This window comes from Sinohyriopsis cumingii, chromosome 1 (genome assembly GCF_028554795.1).
Source record: "Sinohyriopsis cumingii isolate HCF-2022 chromosome 1, ASM2855479v2, whole genome shotgun sequence".
In the NCBI taxonomy this organism is placed as follows: domain Eukaryota; kingdom Metazoa; phylum Mollusca; class Bivalvia; order Unionida; family Unionidae; genus Sinohyriopsis; species Sinohyriopsis cumingii.
The window spans coordinates 92,008,909-92,029,639 of NC_142961.1; the positions used below are offsets into that span (position 1 = coordinate 92,008,909).

The 20,731-nt window shown below is 35.1% G+C and overlaps 1 protein-coding gene across 3 annotated transcripts in view; it reads left to right on the forward strand.

Annotated features, from left to right (window-relative positions):
- The window catches only part of LOC149807343 (histone-arginine methyltransferase CARM1-like), a 55,367-nt gene extending 38,233 nt beyond the window's left edge, over positions 1 to 17,134 (forward strand). Inside the window, exons 13-14 of one of the 3 annotated variants that reach the window (XM_089965618.1) lie at positions 5,715 to 5,848; positions 12,275 to 17,134. In XM_089965618.1, coding sequence (XP_089821744.1) covers positions 5,715 to 5,848; positions 12,275 to 12,397 — 257 coding nt within the window. In that variant the 3' untranslated portion in view covers positions 12,398 to 17,134. The remainder of the gene's footprint in view (positions 1 to 5,714; positions 5,849 to 12,274) is intronic. The other 2 variants (XM_089965627.1, XM_089965636.1) reach the window with 2 other exon arrangements.
- Positions 17,135 to 20,731: the final 3,597 nt, after the last annotated feature.

Here is a 20,731-nt window from a genome sequence, read left to right on the forward strand (position 1 = left end):
CCTTTACCTTATCCAAAATGAGGCTGGGATGCTGATTGCATGATTGCATTCAGTTGCAATAAAATCCAGAGTAAAAGCAATTGTAAGGAACTTTTTATAATTTTTGCAATAGGAGAAACGGATAAGGCAGTCAATTCAAAACAAGGCAATGAGTATACCTTTTATTTGTATGTGTAAGGACATCTTGAACAGCGCTGTTGAACATAAACTATTCAATTTACTCCAAAACGTAAAGCAAAGAAGGGTGTGTCTAATTTTCACATGCTTCCAGACTGTCAGTCAAGAGCTTTAAGAAAATTGGCCAGATTATAACCCAGGTTACTATCAGGTGACATGCAGGATATTTGTGACACTGTTCTTTTAAGGTATAAGAATGGATAGAGGAATGACATGATTTGCAGCCCATGCTTTGATTCTTTATTGTTATGTGCAGAGATGATACTGTTGTTAGAAAACACAAAACTTTGATTTCAGTTAGTTTTCTACTGTAATATACTATACATAGTATATGTATTTAATTTCATGCTGGAATATACAGAACATGATGATGCATTTAATACACTTATTATACTTACTTTTGCTCTGTTCAAATCAGTTGCAGTTTTTATTTCTACACCATACCCTGCCCTCACTATGCTGGCCCCCATTTTTTCACATTCATTTGGGGAAATTGCTCACATTTAGCAAATCCAAGATGCAGCCTGTGATTCACTTCATACCTGGGAAGCATTATTATGAAGCAAAGATTATTCATTATGCAACACTTCCTTTCACCATCTACTTTTGTTCTGTAGCAAAATTTGAGGATAGGTCTGACATGCAGGCCCAGGCCATCTTGTCTTGTATATGTAACTTGAATTAATACAAAAGTTAATGCTTTGCAAAAGTTAATGTTATTTTATTGTAAACAGCATTTGTTTGCTTTTAAAAATATTGAAAATTGTACAAATGAATAGATTGCTTAGTCCTTCTAGCAACTTGCTCATTCATGTAGATATGATTTAGATTTTACTTGTCCATATTCAGGTTTAAGTTTCACTGTGCAGTTTGAAACAAGTTTTGTCCAGTCCAGGTTAGACAGCTGTTAGTGTGTTGACAAATCAGATCTTTCCCAAATTTTATGTTAACTCTTGCACTGACTTAAAAGCTTGTATAATACAACCCAGATTCATAACTGTCTTTGTCAACTATCATCAAATACAACAACTGTTCACTCACCATTCAAGATTCTGAACCTTAGGGAAATCGTTACATTATTGTTGCCAAAAGTTTTGAGGAGACTTGGTCAGAATGATATAAATTGGTTGCTGTAACCTGATTTCTGCCTGTTTCTTACTAGTTTGTTGTGAAAGAAACTGAGGTTTTGTTTCCAATCAAATTATTTCTTGTTGATTGTCCAATTTAAAATACAACAGAAACATTTTGACATAAATGCCAATGGTACAAGTGAATCAGTTCAAGTAAATTAAAATTTGACTGTAACCTACTATATGTCCATTTGTTATATATATAGTATATAAACCAATGAATTATATTTTTTATGTAGAAAATATTCTTCATCAGCAATTTAAAATGCAGTGAAAATTCAATGGTATGACCTCGAAGGGTTCACATTAACTTAATTAGACTGTCATTTCAGTGGAGAATGCCCAAGTCAGTTAGATGCTTATTCATACCACTAAATAGATTGCTGGTAAACCTCTTAGGTAATTGATCAATGTAGGTGATACATCATCACAGCTATAGCATTACAATCTTTCATGAAAATATGAATGAGTGGTTCAAGGCAGGAAGTGTATTCTGTGATTTGTCAATTCAGTGGACTGCAGATTGACTTGACAGTTCTGGGGAGAACTTTTTGAGCCATTTTCCTGTAAAAAATTTTTATATAAATGCTACAGGCACAAACTTCTCAGAGATTTTACAGAAGGATGTTTTTCAAATTTTCATTAAGCTGTATGCAAGCTCATGATCAGTAAATAAAGGTAAGACAGTTGGGTCACAGTGCTAGTTTTGCCACAGTGGGTATCATTTCTACATCAACTCTCTTTTCGGATTTTACACATTGATTCAGTTTTCCTGGGATGAGTTGCTTGTGTTTTGTGACTTTCTTATATCCAGATTTTTAAGATATTTTACAAACAGTGTTACAACTAAGATCCAAGGGCAGTGGACACTGTCCCCTGCCCTCCAGACTTGGGATCACCCATTGTTTTAAATGGACAAAGTAAAATAGTACATAGTACTTGTATGCACTAGATGCTCTTGTAGTGCTAAAAAAAATTAGGTATTCTTATTTACTTGGACAGTTTTGCCACCTAGTTGTCTGCATTGTGTAGTGTTTTGATAACCAGATGTTATTAAACTGGATGTTAATCCAAATTTTACAGTTTCAATTAATTCGCCAACAAAGACCATAGCTAGTGCCTAACAAAAACAAAGGCATATTTGTAGATTTTTTTTCCCTGACAGCAAAGTGCACCCATTGTGAGGAAAGGGGTCATAATTTTGGGGACATGTAACAAAAAGTTGCAGGAAACCCATAATCCCACTCTTCTTTGTGCAAATTATTTTAAATGCACTTAAAGTTTGTACGATGATGCATTTAACTCTTCATTTTTTTTTTTTTTACATGTGTACATGCCCTACACCAGTGATTTATGCTGCATGTAAGATTTGGAACCCCTAATGTAATCACCTTTTCTGTCAATTCATCTGCACATTCTTGCTTCTTGTAGTCATCATAACTCTGCAACCCTTGCACACAGTTTGATATTTGGTAGCCTGTACTATGTTGATGTACCTTTGAAATGTTAACACATGGGATAAGAAGAAGCATATTTGTTTTGTATCACAAAATTAATGGTCCTGGTCACTGTGACTGATAGAAGAAATACAGTTTTGGCATACAAATTTCAATTATCTACATATAGAACTTTTAAACAGGCTAGGCATATAATGTGAAATTGAATGTTAGAAATTTGCTTACATAACAGAATGTTTTAATTCAAAGTGACATGGTTTGTAAGTCTTAAATATGTCAGATCATTTTATCATATGTGTAAAATACTTTGTCAGTTTAAAATATAATCATGTATTGTCCATATGGCATCACTTGTCTGGCCTTAAATTTGTTATTTCCAAATGATTGTAAGCCAACTCTGTTTAGTCAGGAGTAATTTTTTTCTACATTTTTTAAAGGTATGGTTCAAGTTTTTGCCTGATACTTGAGAATTGAGCATTCTGGTAGAGTTTATGCTAGGATGTCCTTGCAGGTTTTGTGCAAAATAGACACCAAGGCTTGGAGAAAAGAAACTTGATGCACCAAAAGCTACACACACACAAATTTAGCAGGACACTTTTTATACTTTGACCAAATTGTTCAGTATATCTTCTTTTTTTGAATGAACAAAATATATTTTTATTGTACTGATCACTATGTACATGCTCAGTATTTTCTGCCATTCTCGTTTCCCTATATACATGTATGGTAAAGCTCTAGCTCAGCTGAAAATAGCTGAAAATAATGATGTACTCTGTATATCCCATAATAATTCTTGTTTGAGAAGTTAAGAAGGAGCCAGCATATGCCTGACCCTTAGATTAATAGTACAATGCCCTACTAACTGAATGACTCCACAGAATGTGAAACTTTTGATGCATTCCACAGTGGCAGAAAAAAAGCAGAAAACATTGTAACACCCTCCAGAAATTGCTAGAAAGGTGAAACTTTGCTGCGTATAAAATTGTACACTTAAACTTCTCTTGCACTGTTTGAGTATGGGCTGAGGCATCCAAGAGGAGAATCCTTAAGTAATAATGATTTATTTTTTTGGCTTTTCATGAAAATAACATGGCATGTAAAGAATATCTCATTATGAGGTAGGCCGGTTATATACTCACTGTTGATCCAGTGTTTCAAACGAATGGTACTAAGGGGCACCTTTTTGTCAAACCTGGTTGAAAACACTGCAATGGAGCAATTGGCACATAGGTGTTGGTCAGTAGATTTAACAGGATTTTTTAAGATGTGATAGGCTGCTACTGAGAGCTAATCTGTCAAGGCAAGCATGGAACTGGAAGGCTGACCCTTAAAACTCTGCCATTCACCTACATTGAGCACATGAGGTTTGTTATTTGAATGTGTAATCCCAGTTATTGGTTGTTCTTTATGTGTTGACAGCTCATTGCAGTAGAGTTCATAATTAACATTTAGTTCAAATTAGCATAAAAATATGTGGTTTTGTCTTATTGCTTGCATGATATTTCAATTTTAGGTTCAGTCAAGGTGCATCAGACTATAGACATGTACATTCAGGTGGACACAACATGTGTCTCCTTGCAATTGCAAGCTCATGAAGTTGTCATGGTCCTGAAATGAGCTTGGTAATACTGTGTTACTGAAGAACCTAAAATTTTATCTTGTTGCATGACTTAAAGAAAACATAGTATTTGTGTCCATTGCCTGTTGATGTCAGGACTTCGGTATCACTTTTCAGCATTGTTAGTGGAATGACAGTGGCAATTATGTTAAGGTTCTGCATATAAGTGTAAAAATGCTGCAGATGATCTACATCAGTTGCTATATTCAGGTGAAACTTAAAGATAATTGCCCCCACACTATCAAACAAGCACATAATGTCCTTGAACTCCTAAATAGTTGAAGCTGGACTGTGAAATATACCTGAATGATAATTCTGTGAGTGTAGATTGTGCCAGCACTTTTGGAACTTTTATCAGGCCCCAGTGGGTGGTACTGGAGGAAAGGGTTGATAATAGATAAATCAAAAAAATATCTCCCAAAATGTGTTTCATGTATTTGAGAAATGTCAGTACATTTCAAACTGTGATGCAGAGGGGTATTTCCCTAGCTGCCAGCAGGAACTTGGAATTGAGCAATAACAGAGGAACTTGAGATTCACACTCAACAACCACTTCGTTCTCAGATTTTATTTTAAGTAGGGATGAATTTTCTCACCTGTCAAGGAACAATCTGTATTCTTCCTGATTGAATCTCACAAAAACTTGCTCTCTTGTCAAAGGCTTTAAATACAAACATATGCTGCTGATGTTGACCCCAGGAGTTCATCACTACTATCAGGGACTTAATCTGTGGATTTTAACTTGGAAAATATTGAAATCTCCATCTTATAAGCACATAAACACTTTTTGGGTATGTAAAGACAAATTTATACATGCAACTAACATTGGCTGTATGATCCATCCTTAACCCTTCTAAGAGAATTAGACCCTGGGGTCATATACTTGAAAACTGGAGATCCCCACCCTATAACCACATACATACTAGCTGGGCATGAAAAGACAAAAGCACATAACTGATTGACATTGCCCCATGGGCAGTCCTTGCTATCAGGGATCTGTCCCTGGAGGTTTCAACTTCTAGATGGAAGTTAAAACAGAGAACCACAGGAATATGTGTTTACAAATACACAATCCTATTAGTACTATGTCTAAAGTTTGTACTCAGATATGTTACATGTTTCTGTCCCACTTACATATGCAGATTTCTGTGTAATTGCCATTGACAGGTGAGACACTGCTTTACATGGAACTCTTGTTTAAAACTGATTGGATGATTGAGTGAGTGAGTTTCTGATATATACGTTATGAAATTTATTCAAGTATTTTCTCAGATTTTCTTTGATTATGCAAAGGCAGATGAATGGTGCATAATGTGCTATCTCTCATTCTAGCCAGTGCTGCACCGATTAACCCAGGAAGTATCCCCAGTGTATTGAATCTGGTGTCCCAAAGCAATGCCAATCGTACCTCAATAGGCGGTGGAATCAGTCCAATCAATTTTACACAGAGCCAGCCACAGGTTCGTGTAAGTTCTGCTTTGCTTCCAGCCAGCATCTTCAATACTGTGCTGTGAAACCTATTTACTGACTAGTATTTGCAGATTGTGAGGCCTACTTTTTATGACCACACAACGGTTGTGTGGGGATCTTGATTCGGTCCTGTCCATCCATCCTGACAACCTTCTTAACATACTGGTAAAAAAAACTACTCTGCATAGAAGAATAAAATCTGACATTTTGTATGCATATGTTGATGACCTGGTTACATTTTCAGGCCTTCTTAAGAATTTGTAACAATTATTATTTTTTTATACACATTTTCAACTTTTTGGAACTTATCTGACAAAACCTTTTTAGCAGTTAACCGAAAAATACCTGAGATAAACAAGTGAAATTGGTAGGCATATTTGTTTTTAGACGTTTATGACCTGATACGATTTTTGTGCCATTACAGCAATGTTTTAGATTTTTTTTCAAATACATATTTTTAAAGTGCTAAAATATGAAAGGGAGGGCTATTCCCCACTTGGTCCTCATTGCCATTCTTGACCTCCCCGTTATGATCATATGGCTTTCTAATGCCATTCAGTTCACACCCTGCTACCCTTGATGCCTTTCAGGCCCCTACCCACTACCCTCAATGTCTTTTTGGCCCTTCCCTTCTACCTTCTGTACCTTTCAAGCCCCTCCCATCAGCCTCATAAAATCACTTAACATCTTAAAACTTATTTTCACTTTACCTTTTTTCTGTTTATTTATTGTAAGATAAACATGAATGTGCATTTGTCTGTTTAAAAAGGATGATAATGTTAATTATTGGCCTTCCATTTTTTTGGTCTATTTTAAAAATGTTCCTTTGTTGAAAGTGCCCCACTTCCACTCTGTGTTGGAAATTCAGAGTACTGTTTGGGATCATTCTGTATAGCCTTTTAAACAAAACCTTGCTAACCTGATTAGTCAAAACCCACTTGTGGTAGACAAATTGAACTTTTTAAGGCACTTGCATAGATAGATGGCATTATTGCCAGACATTATGGACATATTTACACTTTAAAGCTCTTTGCCCTTGACTTTTTTGACAAAAATGTCAGCACAATTAAGCAAAAGCTAATTGAGGTGAACACATGAAATTTGAAATGCCTGTTTGTTTTTGCATTTAGATTACCATATTAGATTTGGAGGCATTCATGATAGCTTTTTCTGGTTTTCTTGAATATTTTTTGTTTTGTACTTTTTGGAAAATATCTTTTTTTAATGACAAAAATACGGTTCATTTAAAGGTTGGCTATGAAAAAATATGAATTTTCCATTGCATTTTTTTTAACAAGATGTATACATGAAACTTTCTCCAGTTAAATTTACTCCAATTGAATTCCTAAAATTTACTGTTAAAATTAGTGATGAGTGGAAGTTTGTAGTTGTTGTAGGGTTTAACGCCATTTTTCAGCACACGATAGGCTATACATGGCAGCCAGTATTAATTTTGGAGGATGAACTTGGGAAAAACCCAGAAAGAACCACCGACCCACGAGAAGCTACTGGCAAGCTTTCTCACATACCCACATTAGCCGAATCCAAGACTCGAACCCACGCAGACTGAGGTGGGATGGCAGTGATCCATAATGGAAAGCGCTTTAGACCACTTGGGGCCCCCGAGTGGAAGTTTAATGACTGCATTATATCCCTTGACAGAGGTTCCATGTTTCAATCTGGAATGAGCCGATCAGCCATTAACGTAGAAGTAAATTGATTGCATGCACATTTCAAGTAAAGCCATAGGAATGGTGAACAGTTTGCTCAAATAAATATACTCCTGCCTCTTATGCATGATGGAAACATATACTGATATAAAAAAAAGGATACAACTGTGCGAGTACAGTGATTGGACAGGATGCATATCTTCTGATGATGACAGTAAAACATATTAAGTTCACAGCAGTTAACTAAAAACTGCTAGATTAGTTGCTTTTACAAAATTGTATTATATATTGAATTCCGCTGTAAGTCAAAAGGGCAATAACTCTTGGCAAAACCGATGGGAGCACAAATGTTTTTTTCATTATTTGCATCATTAGAATTTAGCCATATGTGCGAAGTATGATAGCGATACAGAAAAACTACTTTTTGACTGATTTGCCTTTCCATTGCATCTTTGCATTTCTGGTCATACACCATAAGGTGAAATGTATTATGATGTGTCTGTCAGTATGTTACAGTGGAACCCCACTATAACGCAAATATTTAGGTCCAAAAAATTGGATCATGTTAATATCAGGGTTGCGTTAATGCGGCATTTTACTTTTATCAGAGAACAAATCATTGGCACATATACGGGCATTCTTGTCTAATGTATATGATGAATAGGGTATCAACACTGTTTACTATCGTGTCGTGGTGGCATGCAGTTTATCTATAATGCATGTAATTCCATTGAAAAATTGCACACATATTTACAATATTCAGTAATTTTGTCCCAGATCATTGTGTCTGAATTCAGTGTCTAATACACAGCAGGAACAGAGTATTAACACCGTTGATATCATACCGTCGGGCTTGCAATTAATCCATAATACATGCAGTTCCATTGCAAAAATTGTATACATATTTAAACTATTCTGTAATTTTGTCACAGATCATTATCTGTCTGAATTCAATGGGAAAAATTAACAGCAAATTTAGGTTCAGAAAGACGAAGCACGTGTACGGTTCATTACGTTCCAGGGTCTATGAATGTGTCTGTACAAATTTCATACTGCTAAAATTTTGTCATATGCGTTTCCGTGTATATTTATCCATTGCAAATTTAAAATAATTAACACTTGTACACCTATTAGTTTGAACGACTACAGCAAAAATAATTAACAATCAACACGTTTTCAGTGTCCATATCTTCAAATTTTGTGAATATAAAAAAAAACGTGTGAAAACTACTAATCATTGTGCAAAATGCACAACTTTCCATAATGATAAAATATATTTATAAAAAATAGAAAATTAATAACGACATAAACAAACACCTTACTCATGTAAAACCAGAGAACTAAGTGATGGCCTGCATTGATCACGAGTCATTTTTTAAAAAAAATTTAAGCTGAACGCATGTACAATTTCATACCCTTTCAATTTCCAGCTAATAAAGCGGACATTATTTACTGGTCAACTGATTGCGTATAATAACACTGCCAAGCCCAGCAAACATGTTGATGGCTATCATTTTTTGATGTTTATTAAATTGTGAAATCTTTTATCAACCACCACATTGTCTGCTGCTTGGTTGTGTATGCAGTTAAAGAAGAAACACATGTTGGCTATTGTTTGAGCAACGATGGTATACAGAGTTAATTGAAAACAATCACAAAGACGACTTACTGGTTTTACTCATGGATCAGTAATAAGTAACATTTTCGATAATGTTTATTTTGGCATAACACTTCAAGAACCTAATGAAAGTGTTAAATTTCAGAAGCTATGCCACAATCATATTTTGTTAAAATTCATATGCGAATTCTTCCTCAAAATGATAATAAACGTTTTACTACAAGAAAAATACACGTATATGTATTTGAAATTTCAGGAACCACGCTACGATTGTATTATATTCGAATTCATTTGCAGACTCTTCCCCAAAATGGTAATAAACATTTTACACAGTGTTTCACGTTCTTGAAAAGAAAATTCCCAGTAATAGAAAAATACATCTACATGTATTTAAAATTTCAGGAACCACGCCACAATCGTATTATATTCGAATTCATACGCACTTTCTTCCCCAAAATGATAGTAAATTCTTTATACACTATTTCACATAAATAAATAATTTTTTCATGTGCAAATGAATATACAAAATTTCAGGAGCCACACCACGACCGCATTATATCTGAATTTGTGTTATCGCTGGGAGCATTATGGTGGGGTTACACTGTACTAATTACCAGTAGTTTCCAAATGTTGTGAATAGCTTGCAGTTAGGCTGTTGAAGAAACCTATTGAATAGGGGACTTGAAGGAAAATATATGGTATTCACACAATAGCATTAGTTTTACATCACAGACCGGGGGCCCCGAGTGGCCGAGTGGTCTAAAGCGCTCTTCGTTACGGATCACTGCCATCTCACCTCTGTCTGCGGCGGTTCGAGTCTAAGATTCAGCCAATGTGGGCATGTGAGAAAGCTTGCCAGTAGCTTCTCGTGGGTCGGTGGTTCTTTCCGGGGTTTTCCGGGTTCTTCCTCCACCATTAATACTGGCCGCCATGTATAGCCTATCGTGCTGAAAAATGGCGTTAAACCCCCACAACAACAACAACAACAACATCACAGACCACACCCAGACTTTGTGGATGGTTTGCGCTTGGAGTGAGAAAGAAACCAATTGATTATGGGGTCAGAATGTTTAAACCTGAGGTCACAGATTGAAAGAATAAAATGTCTTCTCAACAATGGAATTAGTTCTATATCACATGTCTATACCCAAACCAAATCTGTTAAATGACTTGCACATGGGGAAAGGAAGAAACATATTGCTTTTAGAGTAAAAAATATAAGACATACTCAATGAAAGAAGACAGATGGTTTCAACATATTCTATTCTCGACCATATAGCTTTACCAAAGTTTGTAGGTGACTTAAACATTGGATAAGAAAGAAGCCTATTGATTATACATTTGGGTGCAGCATGGGATGAAGGTGTGTTGGACTTACAAATTGGGTTGCTGTAATCTGTTGGCCATGACATATTCAACACTGGCTTAAAATTTTGTTCAGATCCAGGTTGTAACTCTTATCTGAATATTCTTACTGATACCAAACTTTCATTGTGTTCTTATTTGGAGGATGGTGTGTTATAAACCAAAACTGGGTAGTTGCTACCAGCTTCACTTATTTATTGCACATTGTCCAATAATTTCTTCCTTCACTAATCCCAATACCGTTTCAAATATTTCCACTAAACTTGCAAGCATGGTCATATCCTATATAGTTTTCAGCTCAGTTCAGAGTCAAGGCCTGCTCTGTACAATTAAATTCTCTACCCAGAAACGTGTACATTATCAAACTTCTTAGAATGGATGGAGAAGTTGATTGGCTAAAAGATTTGCTGAAAAGATGTTATTGGCTAGTTCTGTAATTGTTACTCCAATGTAATCATTTTGTTGATCATGGTATTTTAAATTTTTTTTTTTTGCAAGCATTCCCAAAGCAGTAATTAATGAAAAGCTTAGAGAACTGATAAATTTGTCAGATTTTTTGTGCTCACTATGACATGTAGGGCAGATAGTATTATCCTTGTCCATTTTTTGACACTTAGATTCAGTTTTAGGCATTATCAAGGGGCATCCATGTTTAGAATATCATATGATGATTCAACATTCATCAGTTAAATAGAAGACCTGGCTTTATCTTGGATTCCTGAAAACAATTCAATCTCTTTGAGGGACTCCTGTTTACAGATTTGTGGTCCTTGTCAACAATATTCAGATCTTTACATAGTATGTTGCTTGCATTTCATTAGTCCTTGAATGAACTGAATCTCAAGTATTCCACATTATCATGTATCCAGAATTCTTGTCTTCTTTTGACACAAGTTCTCTTGTTAATGGTCCTAAGGAGCATATTGTAGTTAGTGGCGCAGTTTGCAGTGCTTCCATTGCTAATGGGTATATGTGATGTGTGTACAATGCCATCTAAATACTGAAGTTCTAAAAATGAATCGTCAATTTAATAAAGAAAACAGAAGCTATGAAGTGGATGCTCTTTTCATTATCTCTGGACAAAAAACATAATTTCAGGTTCTTTAATCAGGATTGAAGCCAGTTTTGTGCATATCTTTCCACATTTCTAACACTTTTTCTACATAGAGGAAAATGTCTAAGTCACTATGAGTTATGTTATGCTTGTACACTCGACATGGCTTAAGTGTACTCCACATTGATTGTTTAGAATGACATACCATCTTGTACTCACTTACAAGTATGTGCAGTTTGTTAGGAGTAATCAATAGAACAAATAGCATATAACCTGTTCTGCAGACATATTATGCTATGACAGACCAGGATCTTTGTTTGCAGTTTGACTAGTAAGTGAGTATATATAGTAGTTCTTAAGATGTAGTTTCATACAGTCCATGCTGAGATTGTCACTAGTTCTGTGGCTCTTTTGTCAATTTGAGTATGCAGTAGATAATGCATTTATCTGAAAAACTGATGGGACACAAATAAATCAGTCAAATTGGGTTATTATACCAGATCTACTTAGTGTGTTGTTACGTGAACCAGTGTTATGAATGATAAAGGTTTGTATAAAATGCAGTAAATCTGAGAATATTTGACTAATAACTGTATCAAATAGGTGCATTTGGACAATTTACAAGGTATTAGTTGAGATTTTCCTTGATAATTTATTATCCTTAATTCCATGTCACGGTCAAATCCTAACCAGTTGCAGCCTATATTCTTTTCAGAACGTAATAACTGGAGCAATGAACCACTATCCAGTCAGCAGCCAGTTCATGATTGGAGACTATGTTATGCCTGGCAGTGGTCTAATCAGTCACACACAGACGTGGAAAAGTGATTCTGCCTAACTTGAGACATTGTGCATCCTTTCCATCACTTTCACCTTGCATACATGTACATCAGTGAATAGAAGGATGAATGGACAATATATAAATTCATTTTATCTTTATTATCATAGATGTAGAACTAACTACTGTAATTGTATTCTTATTATTTGAACTGCTACACTTTGAACATAAAGTGTGTTAGTTTTATAACGCACTGTGTTAACAATGATACCTTGAAGAAAAAAATAGATATTCATTGCAATGAAGACAGAGTGACCACACTTGCAGATTTTCCACAGATTGCAGACCTTTCTCAGACTTTTCATATTTGTGGTGGAATTAACAATTTGGGGACTTGTCTGGTTATTTTTGGAATTTATTTTAATTCAGCATACTTTTGCTTTGCATTCTGTCAGTAAATAGAAAGATTGTACCTGTTTTTTTGAAGAAACTTTGGTTAATGTAAACAGATGTACCAGCGAATAAATGCTATTTGGCCTGTAGAGTTAAAGGTATTAAGATGGAAAGAAACATTGTACTGAATGCACCATGATGTCACAAAACTGAATTCATGTTCAGACAAGATGTATTAATTACTGTAATTTTATTTCCATTCAGTAACTTAGGACAGATTTCATTGATTGAAACCAAATTATTTGAAGTCTTGTATTAAAAGATCTTAGATTCTGTCAAAATTTTACCAAGTGATGGCTTAAGTTTGTTTTTGTCCTTGCATGAATGAAACAAACCTTTGTTGGTTGCAGCATGTTGGTCAAGGCATCCAAGTGTTGAATACATTTCTAGTAATCCTTTGGTCACTCTTAAAGATCTACTAGTGTGTAAAGTGGTTTTAAGAAAAAAAATGGACATCAGAGGGATTTCATGGATATAGAATGGGTACTAGTGCACAAGTAGGTATATCATGTCCTGAGCAGTTACATTCTGTTCCAGGTAATATTTTATGATAATGCATTTGTGTCTTGCTCAGTTTGTCACAGCATGTAACTATTACAAAACCATGATTAAAGCTGCAATGTTTTCATGTCTAAACGGGGAGAGACAGGGTAACTCATTTGTGCATTAGAATCATAGTCCACTTGTTTGATGTTTAATGCCCTCCCGAGCCATCTTTCTCTATGTGTTCTTAGGAAAGGCACTTAGCTCCTATTTCCTGGGCATGAAATGTCCAATAAGGTGTTAAAAGAGCTACTATCCACACGTTTCCTCCTGCCTCCTCCCCCCCCCTCCCGCCCCCCTCAAAAAAAAACATATAAGTGCTTTAGATTTGTTTGCTGCCAATCAATGTTCACATTAGTAACTATGTAAATGAACATAAATGAGACTCGGGGATTCAGGAACAACCCATTACAATCAAATAATGTATAATCAGTTGATTATAGGGTGCAGGAATGTGGGACTTCCTTTTTCTTAATTGTTGCAAAACCATATGTCGCACCAATAGAATTGCTTATAGTTAAGAGTAGGCAGCTGTATTGAGTTTTTGTATACATGTTGTGATTTATAATACAGTGGGTTTATAGGTAGGAATCTGAGAGGTGCCTGTAATCCAGCAATCAGATTGGGTAGGGCGGATAAAGGTTGGTTATAATATAGATTCATGTTTGAACCTGTTGTCTGCAGGCAGAAAATTGTCAAGAATCAGAAGGCAATTTTGCATAATTTTGTAAGACATCGCAAAGAACAATTTCTTGTAAATTCAGAAATTACTACTCATTCTGAGAATGGCAGTTATTCTTTGCCAAATCAAGCGTCTGGATCTAAGTTGGAGGAAGCAGGTTTTGGTTTTTATGATTCTTTAGCAGCTGAGATTGCACAGTCATTGGAAAAAGTGAAATATGATCACATGTTTCAATCAAAGTGGACAGAAAAATATTTATTGTTGTTGATAAACAAAGTGTAATTTATGTGCCAAACTTAACAAAAAAAATGCATTCACAGCAGGATGTACAGATTACCAAGCTAGTACTGTGGACATACAAGTGACAGTTTGAGTAATGTTTTGTTTTTAAGTAAGAGATTGACATTGTTTAGTATCACTTAGAAGGGGATCAAGGTTTGATGAATTTTATTTGACTTGATTCACCAGAGTCAAAAAATGATTTGGCCCACTTTAACGCTTCATTGAGGGATTTGGGTCCATTCTGGAGAATCCTTGGGGGGAAAAAATGGTGTATTTCTACTTTTGAACTAAGAGAACTGATTTTTTTGTTACTTCATTCCAAGTGGATGATCTTCACATCAAATTTGGCATTGCTGGGAAAAGGACAAAGTTGAGAAGTATTGGTTGTAATACACATAATATTGCATGTCCAGTTCATGTACTGATAATACTGACAACAATTTCTCATAAATACATTCTTTACTTTTGAGAAACATTTACCAACAGAACCTTTAATGATTACCATTTCATTTTAAGTTTGCAAGTCTATGCAGAGTTTCTTAATCACTAAAGATCCTACAGTAGCATCCTATGTACATGTCCTGTTGCATTAAAATTGTTTTTATCAATTACATATACAAAAATGACGTGTTGTCATTGTTGTTTTGGACATAATGCCATTTCTTGGCACAAGAGGCAATACTTGACAGCAAGTATAACTGTGGAAGAAGTACTGGGGGTGGTAAGAACCACATACCCAGCGGGAAGCTACTGGCAAGCTTTCTGACTTACCAACACTGGCCAAGCATGAGACTCCAACCCACATGGACAGATGTAAGAGATCGTTAGAGACAAGTACTTTAGACCATTTGACCACCCTAGATGCAACAAAATATACAACAAACTGAATTCTTTTGCAGTAGGAGGTAAAAGACAGCAAATTGAATAACTGCAAATTGAGCAGGATATGCTTATTGCCAGCATCTTACATAAATAGCTGTACGCCGTACATGCTGATTAGAGGAAAGGTTGGATTTTGAATTAGTTTAATTAAATGGCATCATTTTGGTTATGTATACCATGTACACACGAATTTGGATAAACATTGCAGCCCTAACCATGATTTATTGCAATTTTTGACTTGTCAGCTGCTCACAAACTTTGATTTGGGTCTCTAACATAAAATGTACAGCATCTTTGCTAGTTTACTTCTTTTAGTCCTGCTCAAGGTTGATGTGTCTTTCAATTCATCTGTCTGGCATCAAAACCTTGGTTAAACTTTGGGTTCAGCTCCATTTTTCTTACATTATTGTCTGCTTTTATGTACCATTTTCAAGAAATTTTCATTGTGTCCTTTAATTTACTCTACAGTGATTTTCATTGACATTTCAATTCAGTTTCGTGTAGTATGTTTCTTGATAAAGTAGATGCACATAGGGTTAAATTGATCCAGCTTTGCCTTCATGTGCCTACATATTAAGCAAGTGTTCAGCTGGCAAGCGTCAAGAAACTCGGCTACATGCAAAAGATTCCAGACAACTGGAGCACGAAATATAGGTCACAGTAATCTCGTTTTAGGAATGTTGGCCATAATGTAAAGTAGATTAGTGTCTTTTGCACAGAGCTTTCTGTCCATTTAGGTAGATTTCTGTTGAGATGGTTTTGCAGAAATGTAATTTAAAGTGTTAAGTAGCAACGTCAAAACTTGGTTTCATTTGTTGAAGCTGAAAAGTTCTGTATGCAAGAACTGTCACTTGTAATTTCTTCTTTAAATACATTTCCCAATCATAATACCTTAGGAGACCGACTACTACCTTGCAAATCCAGCCCTCCGAGATATTACTTTTTGCTAAAGGGAGCCAAAAGATGGTTACTGACTTATGTGGCAGCCAGGCAGAATGATATCCCCTTAGATATTAGACTTGGCGGCAAAGCCTAAGAACATGTAAGTTATTACTTGAGTGTAAGGTACGCTTTCCATGTATGTAACTGCAGGGAAGCCAGAAGTGTGTATGTCTATTATGATTGGGTACATATTCTTGAAGGAACATATTTTACAAGGAAAATATTGGTTTCTTTGAATATGTTACTTAATCATAATACCTACGAGGTGGGGGCAGGTAAGTCCTCTTACCCTGGAGATAACATCTCCATTCCCTAAGGTATGCTAGGCAGCTTCTAGGTAAACCTACTGGAGTGGACTCAATCTTTCAGGGCACAGCTTCAAATAGCGAAATATTTTGCATCTTCCCACAAATCCAGCAGAAGTTGTGAAGCCATGTCTTAAGAAGCTGCTGATCAACCTGAAAGGGTGACCTGTTGATACAGGTCCGACCAGATCAAATTGGGCCCTTTGGGGTGACAGCTTTTGGAAATAGAAGCGAGAGAATGTTGGCTTTGATCTACATCTCAAAGCCTGAATGTCGGTTTTCAGACTTCTCCTAAGGTATTATGATTGGGTAATTATTCTGGAAAAAACATGTTACTAGGAAAAAGATGTATGTTCCTAATCTGCATGGTGAATTTTGATATGAATTAGAAAGCAGCAAAGGTGAACAGATGCATGCCTAGTGCCAGACAATGGATCATGTGTGATCCTTTTGACCCTTAATCTGGTCAACTAGAATTTTTCTTCCTGAAACTTTTCTTGAGAAAAGACTTTTTATATGCCCACTATTTCAAAAGATATTTTTACTATTATCTATCTGTATTTGTCAACCATTTCATTTCTACACATTAACTGGATTCATTTCTCCATTGTAAGTGACTTAAATTTGGAGCCAGGAAGAAACCTATTGATTTTGAACTCTATTGGTCAAGACCATCAGACTGGGAGAAAATAAAATGTTTCAACACAGTACCTTGACTTGTATAACTTCACCAAACTATGTAATTGGCATGCATTTGAGATTTTTTTTTTTTTTTTAAATCTATTGATTTTGGGGCCAACAACCATGGTCACAATGCTTCCAAAAAGCTAAATGGTTTCCATGCAATATTTTGAGCATTTATATCACCTACTTTGGTCCAAGTTTGTGGCTGGCTTGAATCTGAGATGAGGAAACACATTCATTTTGAAATCGTTGGTCAAGTAACAGGAAATTAAAGTTGTATTAGCATTAAATGGCACCTCCATATAAAAGGTTTATATAGTACCTATTAACAGTAAAGTTTTTGAAATGTTAAAATGAAGAATTGCACAAAGGTTTAAGAAGATAAAACATTCCAATAAATGTAAACAGATGTACAACAAAGCAAGATATAAACGGTAGAGATGTTACAGTTTTGTAAATAGTCCCAAAAGTTCTATCACAAGTCCAAATATATGAAGTTCCAATTGAATTCCAATGGTATTCCATATAAATTCAGATAGTGAATGTTTTGATGAGCCTGTAGTCTTGAATGTAGCAATGTGCAAAGTCGTATAATGTATTGAAATAATTTATTCCAAATTGTCCTTGTCTGAAATTACTACAAATCCAAATTAATGTTCCAGTCTAATAATATTATCAAGCACTTTGTAATTCCAGTGAATAATTTGAATAAATAAATCATACAAATTACAAACTGAACACAACAATAAGATGATTCTGCTTCAGATCTTGAGGCAAGAATGAGTAATTTTTTCTAGTAAACAACACTATATAAAAAGCTAAGACACAATAATAGAGCCAGGATGTAGGTCACTCCTATAAAACATTCAAAGTTGTCAAGTTTATGCATTTCCAAGTGAAACATTTATGTCCTAGAGTTAGATTCAGATAAACCTGTTTACAATTAATAATGATTTGAATATTTAATCCACAATCATAAAGAAATATTAGTATATTTTGTTCTTTACAAAATACAGATGTACATAAAACATAATCATTAAGAAAAGCCAACAGGTTGGAAATGCCTGTTCCAAAGCAGAGCAAGGTACCATGCATAAAGGCAATTTATTTCTTGGCTTAAATGAATGAGTGTTGCAACTTAATCATCATAAAGTAAGAAGAATCTTGTAAAAATATGCAATTTCACAGAATTACTACTCCATCTCCCAGTTTAAAATCTGCCAGAAGTAGTCTGGGTCAAGTTTACACCACTATTCAAAAGAACGTGTGAAGAAATTAGTTTTATCAACAGGTTGTACAAGGAAACAATCCTTTTTGCCCAGGACCAAGTTTCAAGATTGATGTTCCTGGTGATGAAAGGAAAAATGTTAGATACTGACAAGAGATTTGATGAAAGCAATCAACAGGCCTGTTACAAATGGGAAATAGATATTTATACATTGGACTAGTTTCAGAATCATAAAAATATTTTTGAAGAACTTGCCACAAGCACCATTCTCAAAGAAAGAAAGAGGCAATATTTTTGTAGCTATATCCACTGTTGAAAAAGTTTTGTTGATTTAAATATGGCTGCAAGAGGTTTCATATCTTGGCATAACAAAGACATTTCATTGTGATAATTCTGAAAATGTTCATGCATACAATCTTGTTACCTGCTTGATCATAGAATTATCTGTACATTTGTTTGCAGTGGAATGTTCCCATTCCATTATAACAAATCTGCAGAAGGTACTGGAATTTGTTGCATAAACCAGGTCTAAGAGGTAATGTTTGGTCAGTAATTATATTAAATGTAGCAGATCTGTAAAGACTCCAGTATTTGAAGAGATATTAAGTGTAGAGACTTGTAGTGATGAAGATTTCGATGGCATATACCTAGCAACAGATGGCTAGAGAAAACTTGCCTTAATCTTGGTAGCTCTATATACTGATTGAGAAGGTTTTAACTTGCATATTTGACTTGATGTATTGGTCAATAGTAAAATCACAAAATACCCGAGTTCATCCTTTTTTGATGATTTAAGTTCACTTTGAACAAATTGCAATGCAGGTTAATTTGACCAACATATAAACTGTTTCATTTAATACTGAACCTTTCAAAATGAATCTCAAAACTATATGTAATAAATTCTAAATGAGACAATCATTTATTATTTCATCAACCCTGACATTTCATGTCCTTCCTACACCTGTCTCACAAGCAAAATATCTTTACTGATCAGCTCTTTATCAAGGGGTCACATTTTTGTTTACAATAGATACAGCCTTTCAGTGGGCACTGGCTGGGCCAGTCCACTATACAGGCTCAATAGCCATCTGTACAGATGTCTCAGACCAGGTAGATAAACAAATGCCTTCCAGTTCTAAACCAACTTACTGTATATATTCTCGTATAAGCCAAATAAAAAGAGTGGTAATAATAAAGGTTAAAATTCTCATATAGATCAACCAAGATCAACATCAATCAATGTTTTGGCTGAACAGATAATTTTCCACACAATGGAAAGCTCGATGTTTCAGCGTCTCCTGTGTTGATAGCAAATTTGTCTTTCATTTTGCGACAGCAATACAGGCCATTTAATCATTAAAACCCAGAAACTGGCTTGTGTTAAGAGAGCATTTTGACCGGCAATTATACTAATACATTGATGTGTAATTACCTTTTATTCCATAATATTAGTACGATTATCGTAATTTTGTAAAACGGGGTGTAAGGCATACCTATGAACTTTTCAAAAGCCAAGTAGGGAGACAGAATAAAAAAAGGAGATTGGGACCTAAATTCAGGAGATTTTTTGTGGCATATTTAAAGCCTTGTTTTCACTAAATAATGATCAATCTTCCTGGTCCAATATGCGTGAAATTCGCAAAAAGACTCCGTTTCTCTGTGTGACGCACCATATTTTCATATTCTGGTCAGCTGTGGTCAAACTGCACAATAGCTAAAGATTAGTCTTAAACAAGCAAGAAAGCTAGTATGACTAATTAAAAGTTAATCCTTATCGATGCAACTATGTTGTGAAAATGACTGGCCCTCCGTCGCAATTCAAAGAAACCATGTTCTACACTATTGTGGGTTACGCAACACCAGCAATTGATTGGCAAATAAAGGATTCCCAATTTTGTTTAACTAAAGGTACCAAAATAGCCAGCCTCATGGTACCTTACATATTAGGCAACTATTTTCCCCTCTTTGTATATCCGACCTTATTCCCTTATTTTCAACTCGTAAAGCATTTAGTATTTATTGTAAAACATGTATTCTGAATTAGTTTTTTGATGACACATTTGCTGCATGGTATGTATTTTCATTCCTCCTTTTAATTTAACCATGGTAATTAACGTTGGTATATAAAGTATGAAAATGCCAGGTGTTCACTCGTGTAAGTTTCTTTCGTGGGAATGGTGCTATAGCATATGGAGTTACAGTATTCGTAGTTAACACTCTTGGAATTGAAATTAATTGTGGACAATTTTTTTGTTCTGGTTTATTTATATTTTTGTATTGTATAATTAGAAAAATCATTTTACGTGAATAATGTTTAAACTTAACGTTCTACTTAGTAAAGAAGCAGATTCTTTCTAGTAAAGTAATTTTGTCACAACAGTAATTCACTGGTG